The following is a 25,169-nucleotide window of genomic DNA, read 5'->3' as shown; positions in this document are numbered from 1 at the left end:
CCACAAGATTTGCCTCTCGCATTATTTTTTACAGCCTGCCTCACACTCCAAGGGTATCTCTGATCTAGGACAATAAGTTTGGCGCACAGCAGTATTAAGCTGGCTCTATTTATGCCAAAACATAATGGCATCATTACCGAAGTCTTGCTCCTGACTCGGCTCATGGAGGCCAACAAATTCGGTAAATAATCTTTAGAAGTTTCTTGAAAATAGTACATCTTCTCCTTATATTATCACCGCGCCTTTTCTGGTGCACCGGTTCCAGCTTTTTGGCCGCTGCTCGAGAGGCAAGCATCACATAAATTCAGAACCTTTCACCTTCCACACGATTCCCCCATATGGCAGCAGCATGGGCGTTCTTGCAAGTCATTTGTTCTGCGGTCAAGACAATGAAGACAGCATGAAGTTATTTACGCTATTAGGCCGATTCCTCACTTCCTGCTGGTCGCCGCCTTGTGACCAACGCCAACTCGCAGTCTGTCTGTTAGCCTCATGCTTGTACGAGGCGCACAGGCGCGCTTCTACGGGCCCTTTCGCTCGATTGCAGCGGGATGCTTGTTTGGAGTCTCATCTATGAGGCATGGTCGCATCGTTTCCACTGAAAGAGACTGCGAATTGGTATGGGCCAGTGACAGTGTCTCAGCGCGCCGTACAAAGAACAGATAAGTGCGAGCAGCGTTGTGTTCAGCGTCGTATCCAATAACAGGCCTGCGCGGACAAAGATAAATGCACGCTAGAGACAGCTTCCGCACTTACCACTGCTCGCCGTCTGTTATAGCCACTGTTATCTTGGACAGTGAGAAACGGAAACGCGCTCCTTCCCCACTGGCGCGACTTCCAATATTTACTGAGCAGGTCTGATGAACAAAATGGTGCTCGAGTCAACGCAAATCAAAACGTGGTTTGAGCGCAGAAGCGACACCGCTGCCATGCGTCGCGCCACCGAGGATGGCTTTAAATTAACTAATACAGGCAACACGGGTATCTTTAAACGTGCTTCGCAGTATTGACAGGCGAGCGTTTTTCTTTATTGTCTTCATCGTTGAATAGACGGGCGGGACGGGGATCGAACCCCTGCCCTTGGCGACAGCCACTCATCGACTTAGCCACTGAGCCACACAACGCTTAGCACAATGTCTTAGCCACTGCTGGGTCTCGAAAGGGTGTTGCGGTGTCCGTTTACGAAGCCGGCAGCTTCTCCCCGAACTCGTTTACGATCCAGACCTTGGGACGCCGAAATGAATCACACTTGGCCGTGGTACTTTATTTGACGCCGCGGCTCGTCCCACGGCTCGTCAAGCTCCTATAACGCTGATTACCAGGGCTCCACTACGTGCTTGGTGGATCGTTGCCCGCGGGCGTGGATAATTTATGATCCCACTTCGCATTCTTCGCGTGCTCTATAAATATCACAGTAACCCTGTCTACGAGTGTATGCTGGAATGGCCCTGTGGCTCAGAAGTTAGAGCGGCTGGCCGGTGGTCGCGCTGATTGCACTTTGATCCCAACAAGTCCTGGGATGTATCTTTCTGCATATGCTATTAAGAAAAAAGTTTCTACTTTTGGGGCGGTCCTTGTACTACTTCCATTGCGAATCATGTCATTCATAAATGGCAGCATAAAAGCAGTGTTCGTCGTGCCAACTCCATTGGAGCTTTGCCTTAAAGGCAGCGACTAGAACATTGTGACATGCTTGTAGCCGTCTAGTCGATGTTAGCATCGGCTTTACTATTTGCAGCATACACCTACAACTTTGTCATAATTGATGACCTGTTAGCCCATTACAATATTGTGTTATCTCAACTTTTTTAAATATCGGGACCTATTTACAGCTTTTAGCCTCCATAATTTAAAATGTGTTCAAGACAAACCAGTTTTTTTTATTTGCACTAGATATGATCACCCTGCCTCTGTTTGAGTTTGCGTTGGTCAATGTCAATGTCAATACATGCGCCGGTAGACCATCCCGAATGGTTATATTCTGCTAGCAAGCTATGCGGTCCACGGAGTGACTCGTACGCGCAGCTTTGGTTTAGGGAAGGGTAAGAGGGACACGTCAAGGCCGGGGTGATGAAGCAGTCGTAGGCCACGGATTCCAGAAAAGCCCGGATACAACCAGCGCTTCTGTCGCAGCTCCCAGTCAGGGAACTCAAGGACTACGTCTGTGGGCTGTTGAAGGCCGGAGGTACGGACATGTAGCCCGGTCAGAGGCTTGTTTTCCACCACCTGAGGGGACAACCGGGGTGGCCTCGCGGTGGAAAAGGTTGGCATCGTATCAGGTGGCGGGCCCATGTACCGGGCGAGAGCTGTTGCCTCTGGACCCAGTCCACGTTTCAGCAGGCGTGCGGAACGAGGCTGATGAATGGTTTCATCTAGCGTGTTTAGTGGGTTTCTTCTGGGAGCTTTGGAATTGGCTTTACGCGAGGTGCGCATGACGGCCCTGTTAAACGTCTCCAGCCGATTCCAGTCCACTTGCGTCATGAGCTTGAACTGTGCGTGGTGTCATTTACTGGGTTCCAGCAGACTGCGGCATCCCTGGAAATTAGAAATTGTACCGACTAGCATGCGCGCATTTACTCTCCGTGCAAGCTCGGAGCCCCTCCTCACTCGTGGCTACGTGGTCCTTGCCCGTCCCTCAAGCAGAAGCCGATCTCACGGCTGAACGGCAGCTTAGTCAAGCCCGCCAGACAGCTTACTTCGTAGCCATGGCCAACCCTCTCCAGATCCCTGCAGTTCCTTCCCGTGAGTTCTCACGTCGGGAAACTGTGATCATCCAACGGATTCAGACGGAAACACTGCTCCCACCGTTTGTCTCCGCCGTTTTCATCACCATGGGGCCGCTCCCAGTGTCCCGAGCACCTGCAGCACTTGCCATACCAGGGAAGACCTACAACATCTAGTGTGGGACTGCCCCCACTACAGTATTCGGTACCGTGCCCTCACCAACGTGTGACTTGGACCCTGGCCCACGTCTGTCCAGTCTTGGTCCTGTCTGCCACCTAGAGCTCCTGCTGAGTACGCTACTAGCTTGTGTCGCGCCCAGCTGCTTTTTCTATTGGACCCCGCAGCACCAGTCGTTGGTGACCGACTTTGCGCCGACGCGCAGGACAGTAGAGTGGCTGCGACTCCAGGCGACCACAGTGTTGCGTCCAGGCCGCTGACGCAGTAAATGGTGGAATAATTATCCTTTTTCACTTTCCCCTTCTCTACCAATCCTCTACCGACCCTTATCCATAGCAGCGCCCAAGTGCAATAAAATGAAATAAACGTGTTCTCAATCAATCAATCATTTTCTGGTGGCACGCGACCTTACTTTTTCCCTATCCCCCGCTGTACCACCCTCTCCATGGAAGGGACAAACGATTAGACGCTTCCACTACGTGATATCGTATACGAGTCGCTGGCTTGACCTTGGCGAATCCTTAAGGTCAGATTGACGCTATGAGGCGTTTTCTGTTTTTGTACCTCGATTAAGCAAGATTTCTCGGAAATCTGGCATTTAAAATGTGTACGCTGGCCTTCGTCTTGCAGTGAACTTGAGTAGGCTGATGATCTTGTTGTTGTTGTTGATGATGATAATGATGATGATGTCAGCCGACATTTTGTACACACCCACGCACAGTCAAAAACGGTGAGGCGTTTACAAAACATAGCGAAGACAAGGGTATTTTGGGGGTCTAGGTTCAATAGATCCTCCGAGTGGATCAATTTTCCATTCACCGCCCTGCTGTCGACAGATCCTATTGACGCGCATGTTCTATTAGGGACGCAATAAAGATTTCCATTATTCCCCTCACTAGTGTATTGTTTGGTTGCATTGTTTTCTTTCGGCGTTAGGATCCTCGCCACCCCCTCCTTTTTCTGAGTTTTCTCTTACTGTAATCCGTCCATTTTGTAACCCGTTTTGTAAGTTTGTTTTCGTGTTATGCTAAACCTCACGTGTGCCCTATCTGTTCATTATTGCGCTTACCACTCCTGCTTCAGCTTTATGCCTGCAGTATTTTGTAAATAAAATAAAGAAATTGGTCACACCAGGAATTCTGTCTTTCCAATCGCCTTCAATAACTTTCACAGCTGTTGAGTTACGCTAGAACCAAAATTGTGTGAATGGGAGTATATACGTAGCCCGCCAATATATTTAAAATAGCAATCTGGGGTTAACGTGAGTCTTTTTGATTGTGTACAAGACTGCACCCGTTTCACGCAAAAATCCAGGACGAGACCGCTGCTGGGGTCCCAATTGATTGCTACCAAATGGCAATTTAACTGACCAGTAGACTGGTCTGGCAATCTTAATAACAAAATGTTTATCCAACGTCGACAGTTCCTGTCAATGTATCCAATCCGTGCTCGCATTTAGACTTTGCGTTACTCATTTCGAATGTTGCTTATCCATTAGCACACAATAATAGTACGTTACGTTAATATCCTTGGTTCATTGAATAGATTCACCTGAAGTTTCAACTTGTTTTTTCAGCCTTGTTACATTAACACAATAACATATTAGTGCAGCAAATTAAATCAACGCGCCCAATAAAGGGGTTGTTTTATGTGACCCACGAGACGTATCACGCAATAAAGGCTGATGACTGTATTATCGGGATAAAATGAAATATCAATAGCGTTTACAGCTTGTTTACTATGGGTACGTCTCTCTCGTTTAAAGTAAGGTATTGGGACAGCAAGATTTCGCTGGACGCAATTACATGTTGTAAATTTAAAATATCATCAATGTGCTTTATGGTTTAATAACTTGGCTAATAGAGGAGGAGTTTTTAACGGAACTCGGCCAATCTGTTTGTTAATCCTATTTATCTCCTCTTCCTTTCCAGGCTCCCTGCCGCATGCGTACTGATTGCTACCGCCATCTTCTGCACGGCAGTAACTACTGAGGCTTCCAAAGGTGCCTCGCCCACGCTGTGCGACGCCACCTACCAACCGATGTACTGTCGCTGCGACGTCGAGGAGGGTGACGCAGAGGAGGCCACCGACGTCCAGTGCTTCGTGACTGCCCCAATGACCGCGGACGACGCCTTCTTCAAAGTGTTCGAGGGCGCACCATCCGTGGAATCAGTCAGCTTCACCACGTACGCCTCCAGCACCCACCGGATTAACTTCGTGCCCACGAACGCCCTTCGCCAGATGCCCCGACTGGAGAAAGTCAAGTTCTCCCAGATGAGCCTGGGCGCGTTGAGCAAGCGCGCCTTCTACAACATGAGTAGGCTGACAGTGCTATCAATAGACTCCAACGAGATAACTGCTCTAGAGAAGGAGTCCATCTCGAACCTCCCAAGGCTTCGCAAACTAGAGCTCGCCGATAACAACTTGACCAGGTTGGCGGATGGCGTCCTGACGGAACTCCCTTCCCTCACGCACCTCTTCCTGGAGAGGAACCAGATATCGAGCATCGAAGACATGGTGTTCGCTCACCTGGGAAGTGTCCGAGAGATCGAACTCAGCGACAACCTAATCGAAAACCTCACCGAAAGCACCTTTAAGGGGCTCCGACAACTGAACCGCCTGGACCTCTTCCGTAACAAGATTCAGAGGCTGGAGGCGCGAGTGTTTGCTGGAGCTCCCGAGCTTGTCGAGGTGGACCTCAAATACAACGCCATCGTGGAAGTGGACCCTTTGGCGTTTGACGGGCTTCCGCGGCTGGCAATCCTGTATCTCTCCTACAATCGCCTTCGCGTGCTGCCAGCAAACATGTTCCTTGGAGCACCCAATCTTCTGACCGTGGACTTATCGCAGAACCAGCTTGTCACGCTAACCTGGAGGACGCTTCAGGACCTCGGCAAGATTGACGGGCCGTCCTTTGACTTGAGCCTAACAGGTAAGATGAGTTGGCTTCCGGAGTTTACAGTCGAAATTTAATTTTGTAGAGACGAGAGCACCGCAGCTGAAAGTATATTGATGCCATTTTTTTGTTTCATCATTACTCCAACCCTTTTTAGTCAGCTTTTAATATGATTAGTCTGTAACGTTTTCATTGTCTCACTTAACCAAACCATTATTCCGTGATCGGTGCAGCCCGCACCCAAGTTGTAATTGCACTTGCTCACCAGAGTTTTAACTGGCGCAGTACTGTTTTGCTAATTGCCAACCGAAACAGCCCTATCATGACAATCCCGTAACGTTGAGTGCAGGGTGACGCCATAAAGTAGAAATAAAATTTTGGCGACTTTTCAGTCTCATAAAACGGGAGACAGAAAAAAACTTCATAGTATAAACAGCTCCAGTCTCGTTCGCCATGCCACAGTCTCTTCCCTATAAGACGGCCGGTCTGTGGCCTCAGTGTGCGAACGATTTACAAAGTTAGCTGCAATGTGTTGGCGTATTCCGAAAAAAAACATTAGCTACAAAATGGGAAGCAAATAGTACACATGGCTGTTTTACCCGCAGTGTGGGCCAAATGCTGCCGCAGGGGGAAAAGGCGGCATCCTACATTAATGGCTCGACGGCGACGTGCGCCGTGCTGTGAAGACTACGCGAGGTCGTGTTACAGGACGTAGTGCAATTACTCAGCGAACAGTCACAATTTCTGCAGAACATGGCGGCAGTGAAAACTACACGTCACAAACCGCGAGCAGCGACTACAGCCTTAAGCTGAGTAGCCCACCGTCAAGGTTACGAAAGTTCCGTATACACCATGATGATAAAGAATAATGATAACCTCAGATACGATTCATGCTAACTTGCAATTAAGGCTTGTGTGTGGTGAATTTTAGTAAGCCGTACTTTGATCTTAGCAAGTAATTTTAGAGAACGTTTAAGTTACATGGTATTGCTCGTCTTACACTGGTTTATCTATTTATTTATTTATTTATTTATTTATTTATTTATTTATTTACATACCCTAAAGGCCCGAATGGGCATTACATAGGGGGGGATACAGTGGGGTTATGATCAAAAGTACAGTACATTTTTCCAGCAGAACATAAATGAAGGCAGAGATGGTGTACATGACTATTGCAAAGTACAATCCAGAAACAACGCCAAACAAAAATACATTACATTGAATGAAAAAAAGGGCTTCACGCGAAATACACTTAAAACAGTAAGCAAAAACAAAAGAGCGCAAACAGTACACTCTACTGGGGGCAAAAAAGATACAGAGAAAAAAAAACACAAGAAAGATTTATGCGACATCAAATAACTTCAAGAAAGGTTTTGAGTGCATGTTGAAAGGATGATGAATCGGACAGTTCTGCGATGTGAGCAGGTAACGAGTTCCAATCTGCGATTGCAAGGACTAAAGGAGAGTTTTTATATCTTTCTTTTTTAGCGAAAATTGGTTTAACTTTGAAAATGTGGTCTACCCGGGCGGAGATATGAGGCGGTGGAATGATATGAAGCTGGGAAAACGGCGTGCTACTGTGGTACAGCGAATGAAAAAAAGATAGTCGAGCCAACCTTCGGCGCGTGGCAAGCGAGGGAAGATGAAGTGAATCCTTTAAAGAAGATACGCTTTGGTAACGCGAGTACGAGGACGTGATGAACCGGGTTGCCTTGTTCTGGACGGATTCCAAGAGGTTAGTTAAGTTTGCGCCCTGAGGATGCCATATGATTGAACCGTATTCTAGTGAGGGCCGGATAAGGCAATTATACGCATGAAACCTGGTTTCCTTGGTGGCTAAATGTAGGCGCCTCTTGAGAAGGCCAAGTTTTTTTAGGGCTTTAGTAGTTATGTATTCTATGTGGCACGTCCACGTTAAATTCGCCGTGAAGAACACACCTAAATATTTAAACGATTGAACTAAATCTATTGGAGTATCATTTATTTTGTAGTTAGCAAGAACTGCCTCGGGGGTAGGACTAAACATTATATGTTTGGTTTTTTCTACATTGATTTCCATTTGCCAGCGGCTACACCATTCCTCTAGCTTAATCAGATCAGATTGCAAGATAATTGTATCGGCTGGATTAGATATTTCTCTATATACTACACAATCATCCGCAAACAGGCGAATTGCTGATTTTAGGCTGCATGCTATGTCATTGATGTAAATCAGGAATAAAAGAGGACCTAACACAGACCCCTGAGGGACCCCAGATGAAACACGTGTTTGGTTAGAAATATGATTGTTTAATTTGACTGTCTGGAAACGATTGGTTAAAAATTCTTCTATCCATCGTGTTGTGTTTTGGTCAAGTTGGAGGTGGCGAATTTTTAGTAACAGACGTTTATGTGGGACGCGATCAAAGGCTTTCGAGAAGTCAATGAAAATTGCATCAACAGGACGGGACAGGTTTAGAGCGGAATGAAGGTCGGTTACCAATTCGAAGAGTTGTGTTTGGCAGGATAGATCTTTACGAAACCCATGTTGGTTATTTAAGAGCAGTTTGTTCAGGTTAAGGTGGTTCATTATATGCGTGAATAATATGTGTTCGAGTAATTTACAACAGATTGATGTTAGCGAAATTGGCCTGTAGTTATTGGGAATTGTATTGTCACCCGATTTGAAAATTGGGGTCACATGCGCTGATTTCCAATCTTCTGGTATGAATCCTGAATCAAGTGATTGTTGAAAAATCAAAGAAAGAAAATATCACGAAAAGGAACTTGTTAATTTTAGAAGTTTCGCGCTAACTCCGTCTGGTCCGGGGCTAGTCTTGAGTGCCAAACGATCTATTGCGCAGGCTACACCATGCGTAGTGATTACGATAGCGGAGGACGGGTGTGGAATGGTTACTGACGGCAAATCGAGAGAGCTATCTAGTGATCGCTCAACAGTGAAAACTTGAGAGAAGTAGGTGTTCAGTTTTTCAGCACATTCTGCAACAGGCAAGGTCTTGCAATCTTCACTTGTGAGGGGTGGGGCAGAGTTTTTGTTCTTTGGATTAATAACATTCCAAAATTTTTTAGGGTCCGTTTTTAAAAGGTTTGGGAGCCTGCAATTATAGAAATCATTTTTGGCCTTGCGAATTGCATCCGCGCACGCGCTGGATGTACTCTTGTATTTAAGCCAGTCGTCGGGGTCGCTCGTTTTAGTCGCTTTCTGGTATGCTCTTTTCTTTTTGTTTAAGCTTCTTTTTATTTCTCGAGTAAACCAAGGGTCATTTACTCTTTCGCTTATTGATAGTTTAGGTACACACAATTCTTCTACTTCCTTTAGTTTATCGCGGAACAAACACCAGTTTTGCTGCACTGAACGATTTGCAAAGTTGAGTTCAAAGTCTTCAGAGAAGCTCTGCAACAAACCGTTTAGTTTTTCAGTGTTGGTTCGGCTGCAGTTAAAGATACGTTTCTTAACTTTAGATTTGTCGGCACGTGGTAACAGCAACGAGCAATGTACGGCGTTATGGTCACTGATTTCGTCCAGTACGTTTGTTTTAGCAAGCTTTGGGTTATTTGTGAGGACAAGATCTAGTATGTGGTCGCCACGCGTCGGTTCATGTACGAGTTGTTTGAGATTATGATAATGAAGTAAGCGCAGAAAGCTTAGTTGTTCATGGCGATTACGTTGAGCATGAACGGTTAGGGAGGCCCAGTCAATGTCAGGATAATTAAAGTCACCGGCAAGAATTAATAGACAACTCGGGAACTTGGGGAAAATGGTATCGATCGAATCGTTAAGAATTTCTACGAAATCCTGCCGGCTATCAGGTGGCCGGTAGCAGGCACCGATGACGCAATGAACGTGTTCAAAATAGCAAGAAACCCAAACGATTTCAAGAGGAGAGGAAATGAAAATACGTGATGGGTGACAACTAGATTTCACACCGATTATAACTCCTCCCCCTCGGCAGCCCGCTCTATCTTTGCGAAAGAGCATAAATGACGAGGGAAGTGTCAAGTCAGTGTTTGGAACATCTTCAGATAGCCATGTTTCGGTGCCTACAAATATATCAGCCGAACACGTGAACAAAATAGCCTTTAGGGCGTCAATTTTGTTATAGATGCTACGAAAATTTGCTACGAGCAAGGATAACGGTTTGCTTGACTTCGATTTGTAAAGGGACCCTTTAGAAGTTCATTGTGGGGAAGGCGCTTTCGTTGAGGCCACCTTGACAACGCAGTCATTTGCAGCCTCATAACAAAAAGTGGAGTTGTGCATGTGCAGTTTGTTAAAGCGCACGGTGTATTTCTCGGTGCTTTTTCTGTTCGATTTCGTGAAATCGCGCAGCTTTTTTCGGGCTAGCTGTACTTTGGGTGAAAAATCTTCTTCTAGCCAGACTTTGGGCTCTTCAAGATTTTTCAACTTTGAGGCGTTACTTAGGGCTTCCAGTTTTGATTTAAAGTTAAGAAATTTAACAATAATGGGACGGTGAAAGCCAGGCCGGGGTTTCCCAAGTCTATGGGCTCTCTCAATGTCTCCAGCTTCGATTTCAAGGTGGGTTGAAAAAAACTCTTTGACAATGCGTTCAGATTCTGCGTATCCTTCATTTTCTTCTTCCGGTAGGCCTTTAATGATAAGGTTGTTACGCCTCATACGGTTGTTCATGTCATCAACGACATCCGCAACACCTTCATTTGTTTTACAAACGTTCGCCTTAACTTCCTGCACGGAATCAGCCACTACGTCAAAAGTTTTTTGGAATTCCGATACATTGTTCACAGTTTTTTCGATATCAGTCAAACGGGCCTCAATGGTGCTGATTTGCTGTTTGATTGCGTTCAAAGTAGTCGTTGTTTCTTCATGGCAGTTCTTTAACAAAGTTAAAACGTCCTCGATCTTAGGCCCTGGGTTGGATTCGACGTCACCTGCACAAAGCAGGAGCAGTGCCAAGCACGAGGACAGCAGTAGTGTCGAGGGCCTCGGACCGAGAACGCTGATTAAATTCATTCCAGCGGCGAAACGGCTATGAGAGAGGCACTGTAGCGAACGACAGGCAAAAAACCTGCCGATGCGCACCCGATAGGTGCAGACGTCGACACCCATAGGAACAAAAGAGGGGGATCTAACTGAATTTGCGGCACTCGAAGCGATGATGACTGCTCTTTTAAAACGGGAACTGCTACATCGCTATTACAAGTACTGCTGGGAGATCCCAAGGCTTGTCGACTCGTAAACGCTTACAAAGTCATCGTTGTAGGGTAAACCGCCCTACAAATTGTTTTTTTTTTTCAGTACCGGCATCGAAGGGAGGTACATTCTTCTCCGGGCATATAAAAAGATGGAAGAATATTCGTCACTGAAAATCTCCAACCTGTTCCCTACACACTTGCTACTTGTGATGAAACAGCGTCATTAGCAAATACCAAGAAGCAAAGCAACAACGAATGAAATGCAATGAGCATGCAGGCATAGATTCTCTCTTCGGGTAGGGCAATATCGCATCAACTGCTCCTCAGCACCGCTAGAAGGAGCCACGGATTTAGGAGGCGTGGCTTTGTTCTTTATGTCTGCGTAAGAGGACAATGGGGATGCTGGGGACGTGGACGTTCCTTGCCTAGGTGCCAGTTGCAAGTATCGAGGGAAAATAAATACGAAGAAAGGAATATAAACAAAAGCAGTTTTGTACAGCAACGAAAATAGACGTAAGGGCGCATTCTCATTCATTCGTTCAAACATGTCCTCAAGAATTTATAGTATATACCACACGGTTAACGCGGTAAATTTGTAAAAGGAAATACAAATGCGCGCATAAAAGGTTTGCAAGTTTATACTGAAACCAGACACATTGAACAAATGCAGGAGCTCTTTATGCCCCAGGCGGCGTAAGTTTAGTCAAGCAGCCTCGAAGAGCTTTCATTTGCAGATGCGCGTCCCGAAAATAAGTGCTTTTGGTAGCGCTCTGGATGGGCCACATGTGGAAGCATGCATAAAACATGTTTGACGCTTTTGCAAGAACAAAAATAAGGCAGAAGCGAGATTCGCTTTGTTCACTGTCCTTTATAATCCACCTTATATCAGGAAAAATTATGCCGCAAGGGGATTTCAACACCCTCGAAGCTTTTGTGCAAACATTCCTGAATGAAAACCACATACCTCGAGTCAACAGCATTCGGTAGGCTGCTTGCGGACGGCGGTTGTTGCCAGTAAGACAAACACCGCCTTTACACTCCAACCAGACGGAATCCATGAGGGCGTTTCTGTCAACGAAATCTTAAGGCTCCAGAAGTCATGCACAATGCAACTTTTGCCAAAGGTTTTCACTTCTTATGAAAATGTTTCTTGGCGTACATATAAAATAACGTGTGCACGCTTGTACATCCCATTTATGCGGAATATAGTGAAAGGCGCCTTTGAGGGAGTGCATCAGAAGAAAAATCCGGAATTATTCGTCACCGTTAGTGCTCTACTGAAAACAAGTGATCTCATAAACTACTGGAACATTTTTCCTCAAAACAGTGATATGAAAGTAGTTATTTAACCCCTGACACCCAGGATACATTTATCTGCACAAATATTTTCTAAACTTTCAGAATAAGTGTGTAGAATTATGACAGTGAAAAGTTGTAAGGGTTATTTCAATAGCCCACATAGTGTGTTAAGACGTATTTCAATAGCCCTCACAGTTTCAGGTCAGCGAGATGTACATTATATTGGACACTGGGATGCTACCAGGTTTTTTTTTCCTGTCGCGCATGTATTGACGTACAGGAGACTTTGCCCTGAAACTCATGTCCAAAGATGTTTCTTTAGCTCGAAAGGCAACGTAGTGGATGGACATGAAAAGAGTATTCCTCTGCTCAACGAAAATTTTGCTTTTGTGTTAACGTTCTGTGCCAATTTCAAAACACCTTCCCTCTTTTGTGATGGAGATAATACAGGTCTACATTTGGGGCGAAATAACTTTGCTTTTATGTCGCAACCATACAGTCTGTAACGGGTAGCCTTAGCAGTGTCTGCCTACTTTGGGAAGTGGCTAGGGCTCTTTTATTGGGCTTTCCTGGAGATATTCGAGCCATTCTTTGATGACAGATACCACTCGGCTTCGTCCTCATTCTCCGTTTTGTCCTTCTTTCTCCGTGGAGCCGCGAGGGTCTCAGCAACAGATTGATGAAACTTCATAAAATTGCTTCAGCAGTCTCATCAGACACGCAAGGCCAGTCTCCCGAAGAAAAAAAAAAGGCGCGCGATTTTGCCCACCAGCCGCTAAATACTAACAGCACTCGTTTGCTTCTCATAACAAGGCCATCGCAAAGGCTCGGTCAAAATGTTCATGTGGAGTCCTGGCGTCCAACGTACTGGACACGAAAAATAAAAGAAGTGCAGAAGAAACTAACCGCGCGAACAATTGAAATTTTCATTCTGCACGTTCACTGTTGCATTACGTTTATTGTGAAACCAAAGATATGCCTTCGAATCTGGTAGAAATAAAGAAACAGTAATTTCTTCGGCCGGCACCGTAGAACGCCGTGCTGCTGAATGCCGCCATTCTGGAACAGTTTTGCGGAAATGTGGACCATGTATTTTTACCAATGCTGCCTAGATGGCGCCAGCAGGTGTCCAATTTAATGTACAGCGTCGTTTTTCTGATGACGAATTCTTGTCAGAGGAGTATTACCTTGTTACGTAATGTCCCAAATATTGGACAGGTCCTCATAGCGGGATTTTAGGAAGCTAACGAAATGAAATTACATACATAAAGTCTTACTCAAACGGACATTTTTATACCGATATTTTGTTTCGTTGCGATTTCGTTTATGCTGTCGGCTGAAGAACGAACTTTATTGCTACCGCTGGACAAAAGCCGGCCAACAGCGGCGATATTACTTCTTTGACGTCTAATAAGCGTCTAAATTCTTCACAGACTCTCAAGGAAGCCGTAAGCGGAGGAAAAGTTGTTTGAGCAAGTTTCCGACTTGCAAGACAGGTGAGAGCAGTAATGTTTGGCCCAGGTGCTTTGTCGAAGGATATTCTAAAGATGGACGCTGTTAATGAGCATTTTGTAAAGGCGCTTGAGATTTAAAAAAAGAAGCTGAATATACTTTTTTCGTAGACGTTGAATAAACAAATTGCAAACCCACGATGGTGATATATATTGGCGGTCTGTTTTGTTTTGGGGATGCCTGGTATAAAATACCGTAAAAAAATGAACCCTGAGACACTCTTGTCTGCCTACTGATTAGCTCGCTCTCTCACCTCCTGGGGAAAGAGTTGCTACTTAGCCTACCTCTGTAGAAGCGCACTTCTACCTAAGGTTGGCGGCACAAACCATTATAAGCACTTCGGCTGTAAAATCGAAGGCGCCAATTTCGTGATTACGTTTCTATCCAGTCTATTCCGTTAACTAATGTGCACTTAATCTAAAAAACTAGATAAAGAGCATTCATCGTAAGCAGTAGCTTGTTTCCGTGAATTAAAATAAATCAGGTCTGTATCTTACACGTACTATTTTGATGTCATAAGCCGTGCCTGTATAATTTAATGTTACGAATATGTTCCTGCGAGAACGTCAGCGTAGACGAACAACCATGCAACTACGTAAGAAGAACGTGAAGAACGCACACGAACAAAACTTAAGAAGCACCCTTTCGAAGCGGACTACACTTTTATTTACGTGCAAACGCAGCGCACGTGCCTCCCTTTGTCATGGATACGCAATCCTCTTATTTCATCTCCACGACTTCGCTGTCGTCAGCGAAGCGGCTAGAAAGACAAATGCACCCGGGAAGTCGGGAAAGTTGGTCGTTCGATACTGAAGGCACTCTTCCAGCAAAAGCTGGCAGAATTCCTCGCGAAGGATAGAACGAACGCCGCTTTCAAACGGCGATCGAAGATATTTCTAGCGCTCCCAGCTGCAGCCTTGGTATCTAGCTCTTAGTTCTTCACACCTACCACGGTACGCTAGTAGAACAGTCAGCGCTTTTACAATATACGTCCTCAACACATGCTACTTTTAGGTCCTCGTCTTTCGATGGCATTCCGCCCGACCTAACATGCTTTATTTACACTCAGTATTCGATTTGACACAATCCGACTTCACCACACGCCAGAGAGAACAGGGACGGGTGTAGGCGCGATGGAGGGCACGAATTCTATTTCCGTAACGTTGGCGCGACGGGCCCCAACCTCCAGCTGTCTTAGCCTTCGGAAGGCGAGAGCTGCTCGGGTCCCGTACTGCGCACTGAGCGGATCATCAGTTCTGGGCAAAGGAAGCCGTCGACAGAACACGACTGGCAGCTCAGTCTGCACCCTTGAACAGCTACTTGCGTCAGAGTGAACACTTTGTTTGATGACACCGGAAACAAAAACTCGCGCCCACTTTACGTTGCGTCATTTCAGAAGGAAGAGAAAGAAACATGTGCGCGTCACTACCTCGTTCCCCCTGGTCCTCTGCCCTACTTTTTGGCTCATTTTAAATTTATCGGCAGCTTCAATTGGAATCGGGGTTTTGCGATTTAAAATGGCGGCTGTTGGCGGCTGACCCATGGTGGAAAATCTTTTCAGGCTAAACGATTTCACTTTTTGCTGTCCTTTGCAAAATACCAACAGCAGGATTTTTAGCGCTCTCTTGCATGCAGAGCTCTTGCACGGCTTCGTCTGCTTCATAATGGTTTCTGCACTTTAGGGTTCCTAAAGCTCTCGCGCATCCAGTCGGGGAAGCACTTGTCTAAAGCACATTTTTCGTACTTTCCGCCTTAACCTTCCTCGTTTGGGCTGGATTTGAAGGAGGTACTGCGGCGTTCTGAACTCTAAGCCCGCCCCATTTTGTCTCCAATATATTTGTAAAGAGTATGTTCCGGCAGTTTTCAGATGCGGCTAGTTGAAATTGAAGTTGCTGTAATAGTCTAGCGTTTTACCGACAATAAAGCGTTAATGTGTACAGTCATTGCTGGCGTTGCGCCTACAAACCACGCCCCAAGTGGACGCTTTAGTTTTGGCTCGTAGTAGTTGGTCGGTGATTTCGCGCGGCATGCTATAAAGCGAGTCACATCCTAAAAGGGAGGTACCATGGACGGAGGCCAGTGCATAGTGATGAATTTCTAACTCAGGGTAGTAACTTTTGCAAGTAACCAGTGAGGGAATTTTGTTAGTCCCAGTAGTGGCGCGTAACTCCCACATTTCGTCAAAATTAAGCATCACTGCTGAAAATAGGTTGCATGGTATTCATGTATTTCTCGGGTACGATATTGTCACGAAGCCAAGGATGACGCAGTTGTCTTGAAGGAGAAACAAGTTTATTGGAGCGAACTTGTGCTCCCCCAACAACTCAAAAGAATAGAGAGGCGGTGAAGCAGCGGTCAACAAAGTGACTAGCACAGGCGAGTGTCGTCGAATGAATGCCGCGGCGCCTGCTCTGCAGGCTTTTATCTTTCGGCGCAAGTGTTTCTGGAAACGTCGATTCACATCCAGAACATTGTAGATCACAGAAGATAATTCTGGGCTAGTGACGTTAGGGCGAAACAGTGTGCTTATCTGAATGTGATAGCCCGTGCGGCATAAAAGTAAAGAATGTAAGACGCGCTTCGTTTGGAACGCAGATAACACAGCCGGGCGTGGCCCGGCAGTAAAAACAAACAATAAATAAACACACCCACACATTGTTCGCGGCAATATTTGCACTCATAGAAATACGTTCACTGTTCCTGATGAAAGCATTTTAACATGCCATTATTTCATGCTCTCAAGTCGTTCAAACTGATCAAAGCCAATATGGCTGCACTGAATTTCCACGTCATCCACCAGCCGGCCCTGCGAGCCCATCCTTTGTACTCACAAGGCCTCACCGTTGCATGATTAGGAATGCACGATTAACGTTACTTTGAACGTAAGGGCGTGCAAATTTGCAGAGTTCGGATGTCCAATTTCTGGATTGCACGTTCTGAGATTAGATTGGACCCGCGTATATCACACTATGCATCCTCTCTGTACAAACGGAACTTATTGAGAAAAAAAGGGGAAGAACAGCATGCTACGGAAAGCAGTGTCATCGCCAGACGAATATAGTTTGCGGGCCTCATTAGTTTAAGAGTTTGTTCTCCATCGTTTTGGTGGATTACCAAAAATACCTGAAATTCATCTCTGTGCACAAAGAATTCTCCGAAGAATCCAAGCATTACAGTTTTTATGCCAGAGGCAGCGTAAACGCGTTCACCTTCGGTCGGCTGCTTTTTACAGGTCGTAGATACTCGATCCAAGGCAATCCATGGCTTTAATAAACAAGGTTTCCTTCTTCAAAGTTGTCGGAGTGGCGCTGGCTACAACCCCTAAGCGCGCGATAGACAAAAATTGGCATAAACACATCATAAAGTGGTAGGAAATGCAGTCGTCTACACTAGCTGAACTGCTAAAGTGTCGGACACGTCATGCCAGGACCGTGGGCTCGCATTCAACAGGGCACTAACTTTTCTCCACTTCCCTTCCTAACATTCCATTACGTGATTTGGTCGTCCGCGCTGCCGTCCAATCGTTTTCCCGACCAATGAGAAATAACACCGAGCACCACAGAGATACTTCCTGTGCCTCTCTGTCATTCAGGGGGTTCAGCAGAGCACAAATGTTCCCTGATCTCCCCACGGCTTCCCAACCGACAGACTTTCGGGGTGCTCACGGGAACATTTCATATCCGCTGTTGTCACCCTGTTTGCTTGGGTGGCGCGCGTGCGGCTTGCAATTTGCGCAAAAAACGTTTCAACACGGCAGGCATGACTGTTATGCTTTTATGGGTCCGAGAGCGGGGACGCGATACAGTCTTTCCGGGAAGAAAGTTTTCCCGCATTCTATGGGGCGAAAACGAGCAGCCATATCGCTGCATTTTCCTGCGTAGAATACGGGAAAAGGGCGTTGCTCAATGTGCCTCGCCGTTTGTGCAAGTTCCGTCTCAATCGCTCCGTCAGCGAAAAGCGCAGCAGCACGGCTCGTACCCTGCTAAACTGCTATTACGGAGGACATTGTGCGCTGAGCATAAGCGAGATTCTTCCGGGCACGTGAACGCGCGCTTGTCGTGCTCGTCACATGCTGTGAATACCCCTCTGGCGACAAGCACTTACCGCGGATAGTCGATGCTACGGAACAAAGAAGCCCTCATTGCTAGCTACGCAAAATATTTCTCCGAGGTACAGACGCGGTGTGTTTTTGTGCGTTTCTTTGTAACTACTAGCCAGAAACTGGCATAGCCATCTGCCGCCATGAGTGGAGTGCTGCGTAACATGGCACTTTAGCCCTTCGGGCGCTACCGCAGCAAGCAATTTTCTTTACAGTGCATAGCGGAACCTATGCTCAGTGCGTCGATACAATGCCATTCACCTTTATCCTCTGCTGCAGAAAATGCAGTGTGAGCAGGTTGACACAATCAGATCTGCTACTCGTCGAAAGGGCGCTGAATATCTCACAGGGAATATTGCGTACTTACCCTGCCCAGGTGATGACATTTGTGTTGCATACCGTGCGCGCTAAAATCCAGGCGAAAGAAACGCCGAAAATTATTGTCTGTTAAAATACAGCAACTGAGAATATCAAGGAACAAGTGGGCCCGTGCAACGACGCGGTTCAGGTGGCTCGGAGACTCCGTGTATGTGGTCTCCCAGCCTTTGTCACGTGCACACATGGACAAGTGAAATGCGAACCCGAAAATACGAACCACAACACACCTAATGTACGAGCACATTTCCTGAAGCCCTTTCAAAGGCGCAGCTTTGGTATATATGTGGAAAGTCACGTTTTTAAATTTCGTTACGTTCATATCCGTGTGACAATTTGACATGCATGAAAATAAGTTTCGCTAATTGTGTGTTCACGTTCATATTTGCGTGTTCGTATTTAATTTCTCCGTGGCAGTACATATGACGATTGCTGTACTAAAAAAACCAGAACAATGACTGCAGTTATTTTGCTAAGCGGTACAGCCACAGTCCTCACAGCAAAAGGTGTCTGATATCGCCGGTACGTCAAAGTCGCGTCCCTTAAGCTCCAAGCTATGAAACGACAATACGTATACCAACCGTGTGGCCTCATGGAAATTCAACGACCTCCAGCGACCCCTCCGGCACCCGCGTATTGACTAAGAATTCGTAGCTTCACTGCGCAATATTTCACGCGACCCATCCTCACAAAACGCAATTTTATTGTACCCGTACCCCCCTTTCCCGTGTAAGCTGTGGTCAGCCGTTTGTCCGCGTACGTTCCAAAGTTACTGGTCCAGTGGTTCACACACGTCACTGATGAATTCAGTGTCATAACTCGTTTCCTAATCAGACCAGGTTCTCCTGGTGACACGAGCCAAGATGGCTAGGGAACGCATGGATTCCCGGACTAGGGTTCCACCATTCTCACTTTTGAGCTCATTAAAAGGTTTTCTCTCTCTCTCTCTAGACCACGCCATCGTTGGTGCAATTTTTGGCAATCGATCAAGGCTAGTCCCATTTGCATTTTCACACCCCAACCATCACAAACAATTTCTATATCTCGACGGTAAGGCCGATGCCACAGGCCGCCGGCAGAATCGAAAATAGAGAAGTAGAAATCCATGCAGGGCTGTATATAGGCAATTTCTAAAAAAGGAATAAAGGAATCGGGTCAAAGGGAGACGTTTGAGATGTTAGTCGCATTGCCAAAGGTTCGGAGACTGAGGGTTCAGACATGGTGCAAAGTAAGATTCGTATTTTGCACAGCAATTAGCGCTGATTGTTGGCGTTGCTGTACAATCACAGGCTTATCGAACAAGCTTGGACAGTTTTGTTAGAGAGATTCATTAATGGGAATGAAACATTTATCTTATGTTAGTGTTTTGTATTGTCATTTAGCTACCACGCGCGACTGTAATAATCCAATTCTCCCGCAACATACTCAACACTTATCCTTCATTCAGCGCCGGTGATTTTCCGTACTGGGAAGAAAAAATCCCAATTCCTTATTTTTAGCATTTCTTTCCCACCGGTTTCTGGAGAACTGCCTAAAAATTTCCCTTATTTCTCTTTTTGGAGCTGATAGATTTTACTTGGATTCCAGATCGGCTTGGGACGTTAGACAGCGCCACCTACGTCTACCTTACGTAGCCTTCGGGACGCAGACCCCATTCAGATAATTAGAGTTTCAGCGTGAACTAAAATCGACTACATCTGCCAGCATTTGACTATGCATTTACATTTTGTAGCAAACAGCATGCTTACTTTGCATGCTAATGCTCTAAGTTAAAACTACCCGTGTGAACAAGAACAAAATGTTTGTTGGGTAATTCGGATAATTTTAGCGCAGCACCGGGAGTACTGGCGCGATCTCTTGTTGACACAACGCGTACTATGGCGCACCCGACATATATCTGCATATTGCGCAGGAATGCATGCGAACAGGCTTCATCCCTTCAGCCGCCACCGCTTCACGCTTCACTTGCTCATTCTAATGGAGTACTGTTTTCTCTATGCTCCCTCCGGTTTTATGAACTGGATTGGAAGCGGTCTTGGATGCTTTAGCGTTCGGGATCACGACTGCAGATATTTGGACATAAATCCCGCGAAGTGTTAAGCGAACTGTTTAAAAGAAAACAAAATGCTAAATCATGCTAGGTTCGGTTCACCGACATTATTTTTTCCTTGTACTCAATGACTCTTAAAATTTCCTGCATCTATTAAACATGCCCTTTTCCCGTTTTGCCTAAAATTACAGCCGAAAATACCCCAGAAAAGGGAAAATTCCCCGTACGGAACATCACTGTTCAGCTCCTGTCAGGTAATATTGTCCCGCCAAGATGCACTGCTCGCCTCATCCACTATAAGTTAGCCGTGCCTGCTCAGCCAGCACACAGATAGCGGGTCGGAGAGTAACATCCTGGAGGCAAGGTTCGGGGTATTCGTTAGAAAACAGCGCTGTTTGCGAAGTGACTTGTGCTAAGCATTGTCTGCTCAGCGGTGGCGACATCTTGTGTTGCGTCGCTTAGTACGCCAAGGCCGGAACTGAAGACTCCGGTCCTGCACTTCCATAAACTTCTAATCTAAAGGGCAATTGGTCGAAGCTCAGAACGCGCTTCCAGCTCACCTCGCCTCATCTGCATATTCAATGAAATTTAGATTATACGGGAGTGCGGTTGACAACTAACCTTCTCGCGAAAGGTCTGGGTGGTTCTCAGCGGACCGTGAGAGCCCTCCACGTTATCGGTGCGTCAGGTTAAGCCACGCTCAGTTCATTTCATAAGCAGTTGGAAGCGCTAATGGCAGGTAAAATTACCGCCGATGTAGCCATGATATTTCATGCAAGGAAAACTACAGGCATCCTTAAAACTCGGGGACGACTCTGCTCTACTTTATGCGGTGAACCTTTTTGTGGCGTAAGCGGTTTTCAAGTGGAGGGTCGTTCATGAATGGAGACATCGCTGCAGGAGCTGCTCAACGAAAATTCTTAAAACTTAGTATACGCCAATGTAGCAGCGTTTTCACGACTTGCATTCATCAGTAATTTTACCAAATACAACTCTGTTGACACTGCTCACATCACACTGATATTTATTCCTGCAAATGAAATTAATTAACCTCCACGCTACCGCAGACGATGTCTTAGAGCGAAAACCGTTAACAGTGATAAGGTCTGTTGAGGTCGTACAGCACAAACAGATGAAGCACACAGGAAAAGGGAAGAGGAACAGCGCTGACACGCACCTAGTATTTTATTGAAATGGACCCCAAATATATAGCCTACTCGTTGAAATATTTGAAACAAAAAGAAAACAAGAATTAGGACATCGTAATTTCGCATCATTTTTTATCTTCAATTTTGTGTTTCCACTACAACAGATTATATGTGTGGCCCTCTTCAATAAAACGCTACTTGCGAGTCAGATCGGGTGGGAAACGAGGTCAGACTTTTGAGGGGAGCAGGGCAGGCCTTTCGGTGTGGTGTAGCCAAGGACCGCCTCAGAAGATTGCACCCTGTCTTTCAGGTCACGTCATCGTTTCCAGTCGCCAAGATTGTAATACCATCTCCGCGGAGGCTGTCTTTGGTTTCCGGGATAGCCTCCAAGATTGGATTTCCCTCTAATATTGGAGGTATATCTATACTTTGATCATAGGAACTTTGAATATGAAGGGTGACAGTACAGATCACTGCCGCGTTTCCTGGCTCCCTATATCTATGAGCTCCTATTGCAATCCACCCATACCGTAAAACGTTTTGTACGATGAGACCGATAGTTCTTATGATATATACGTGCGGCGTTCGATTTATATCGCCGCCATAATGCGGTAAAATGGCCTCCTGTCTAATGTTGTGAAACCCTTAGTGTCGTCCAAGTATAACCCTCGTGTCAAGGACCAGACCTTGCGGGTTGTCCAGAACTCAATGTGTTAGTCGAAGCGTGACATCTTGCGTCTCAAAGATTGGGTTTGTAACCGCGCATTTGGTGGCAAAACAAACGGTTTGTCTATATTTGCTGATAAAGCCGACTCCCCACCACGTATGCTGCAAGCATCCCTATGCAAGACGCAAGTTCTCTAGCTTGCGATTTTTTTAGAAGCGAAGCTGTTTAGCAGATCGTAATTTTTCGTGTGCGCGGTTAAAAACACAAAGAAATTTCGGAGCGCGCGCATGAGAGCGTGGGCCTCGCGGCGACCATCCGACAGTTAACAAAACCAAGATAATGCCTAGCGCTCGTGAGTTCGTGCTTCCCGACTACTGCCCAGCGTTCTACGCACGTTTGTCAAGCCAAGCATACCCAGTTAGGGAGATTGGCCAACATTGAGTCGACCGCCCGGCAGTTCAAAAAAAAGGACATGCCGAGCTCTCGTGTGTGCGTGCCTCGCGGTGAATACGCAGCGTCTCCGGCGCACGTTTGTCAAGCCAAGCATACCTCCTTAGGGAGATTGGCCAAGATTGGCAAAAAAAAAACTCCAGTGCTCGCAGTAATCGTGGCAACGCTTGTTCGGAACGAGCAACTCTAGCGTTCGTCGTAACTGGGGCAACACGTGCTCGGAACGAGAAAGACATGTCATTGAGTACGCCACTCCAAGGTGATATGCAAAGATTCACACTTATAGCAACAATGACGGAGTAAAGGTCGTTCTGCAAGCAGTGAAGAAGCAAATCGGCTGCAATCGGGGACTTAAACCTTCGTAATGTTTAGAAGGTTGCACACAGCTTCGCTACCTTCAACTTCTACGTGGTAGTGTGAGCGTCCTTCATTTTTGCAGCTTGGGATCATGGAAATGTTGGCTGCTTTTCAAGACGGTGGGATCTTCCGCTCTCCCAAGATTGGCTCATGCATCGCGTTGCGGCTATGGAACTACCGTTAGCAGCTAATTTGCGACCCCCTGGTGGCCAGGGGCCGGTTTGTTCTCGAGGTTCGTTATAGCAGCTCCAATTTCAGTGTCCTAAGGGTGTACACGTTCTGGGAAAAAAAACCGCAAAGCATCCTGAAGAATGCATTCCCACAGCCTGCCAACGCCCACAGGACAGCTACTGGGGCAGAAACCAGCGCTGAGTGAAGTGGCCCGAGCCGCAAGGGGACCAACGCGGCCCGGAGACGGCCCGGCCGCGCGGCGTGACACCTGACAGCATCGGCTGGAGCTTGTAACGGCTATTTACGACGGCAGCTCCGGAAATATATTGGCGGTGTACGAGACGCCGACGGCACGGGAGCGCGTTCAAGTGCCGAGGAGAACGGCTTGCTGAGGAGACTGCAGGCAGGATACAGATTAAAGGCTCTGACAGTGGAGTGCCAAAGCCCGGGCGTCAGGGCGCATTCTGTCGTGCATGAAGGGGCACAATACGCAGTTTCAAAAGCTGGGAACAAATACAGCTGCGTTGTTTTATTGGTAAGCCGTTTTTTTTTTACCCTTCTTTGCGTGGTGTCAAGAGCGCGTACCTTTTTTTGTTGGCATGGTGGTGCCAGCCCTTTCGAACCCCAAAATTTGTGTAAGGAAGGGCACAGAGTTGAAGGTGACCAACCTTAGGGTTAGTGTCACGGGTACAAAGCAGGTTATGGGTGCGAAGAGTATTTGGTTTGGCCATGAATTAATGCAATGATACTCTGGAGTTCCAGGGGTAATTTGGCCCGATGAAGGTGTCGTTCCTTCAAGTAGCGACAAGATAGGAAGCAATAGGTTTTTAACGCTAATAATTAATCAATTATAAGGTTTAACGCGCCGTAGCTGAGCCCGGGCTGTGAGGCGCACCACAGTGAAGGACTCCGGGTTAGTTTCGACAACCTGGGGATCATTAGCGTGCGCCGAAACATCGACCCCCGGGCGTTTCCGACTTTTGCGTCCATTAGAAAAGCAGCCACCGACGCCGGGGTCGAACCCGCGTCCTTCGGCTCAGCACCAGGACGCCTTAACCACTCAGTCACCAGTGCGGATAATGTTTGGCGCTTTGCGGCAGGAATTTTCTGGCAGGCAAGCAATCCTCTCTCGTTTAATAGAGAGAACAAGGTAATGAGAGACGCGTAACTGCCTGCATGTAAAAAAAGTGTCCCCGCATTTCCCCGAGGGGAAGAATGTGAAAGTGCGAATGCAGGAGTTGAATTTGCGCGGTTCGGTAATGTTCGCGAAAGAGAGATCACACACACACACACAACTACAAAGAAAGAAAGATGCATTTATTCACAGGCACCTATTTGTGTTGTCGTTGTACTTGATTGCTAGAGCGGATCTCAGCTTTGAAATTTCGTGTCAGTACTCCTTTAAGCGGGTGCATTAGCCCTTCTCGCGCCCGATTCCTGGCCAATCCCCCACGTGGGTATGTGCCATGCACAGACACCTATTTGTGTTGTCGCTGTACTTGATTGCTAGAGCGGATCTCAGCTTTGAAATTTCGTGTCAGTGCTCCTTTAAGCGGGTGCATTAGCCCTTCTCACGCCCGATTCCTGGCCAATCCCCCACGTGGGTATGTGCCATGTCAGCGGCCAGGCAGCGCGCGCCCATCTCCCCCCGTTGCCAAGGAAGACGAGGAGCGCGCGCACCCGCAGCTGTTGCTATGTGGACGGACGGCGGTCAACGGAATTCAGGGTCGCTTATAAAGTGCATTCGCACTTAAAAAATAAAGCATTTCCACTCAACGTGAAAGCTGTCGAAGCGAGGAGCAATGATTTGCCAGAGGGGATGTGGCACCCTCTCTTGACGAGTTTCAGTATCAGCCTGGCGTTGACACCGAAAGTAGGGGAGAGGGCGCCGCAGCCCCTTAAAGGCATATAATGAAGAACAAGAAGAAGAAGAAGAAGAAGAAGAAGAAGAAGAAGAAGACTTTATTTTTCAGCAGACGTTGTTACAATTCCTGTTGAAGGGGCAGGAGCTAAAGGCATTGAGTTCCTGACGAGGGCTCTTGGCGCTCTGGAGTTCACAACAGAGGCGTTCA

General features: G+C 46.7%; 1 protein-coding gene across 1 annotated transcript in view; it reads left to right on the top strand.

The window, feature by feature from the left end:
* The window catches only part of LOC144179419 (uncharacterized), a 132,118-nt gene that overhangs the window by 68,437 nt on the left and 38,512 nt on the right, over nucleotides 1-25,169 (top strand). The window contains exon 2 of the mRNA XM_077707774.1: nucleotides 4,833-5,833. Within this exon, the coding sequence (XP_077563900.1) occupies nucleotides 4,833-5,833 (1,001 nt within the window). The remainder of the gene's footprint in view (nucleotides 1-4,832; nucleotides 5,834-25,169) is intronic.

The sequence above is a fragment of the Haemaphysalis longicornis genome, unplaced genomic scaffold (genome assembly GCF_048455015.1).
Source record: "Haemaphysalis longicornis isolate Haplotype H1 unplaced genomic scaffold, Haemaphysalis longicornis Haplotype H1 scaffold_4, whole genome shotgun sequence".
Lineage (NCBI taxonomy): Eukaryota > Metazoa > Arthropoda > Arachnida > Ixodida > Ixodidae > Haemaphysalis > Haemaphysalis longicornis.
This window is presented reverse-complemented; position numbering and strand designations above follow the sequence as displayed.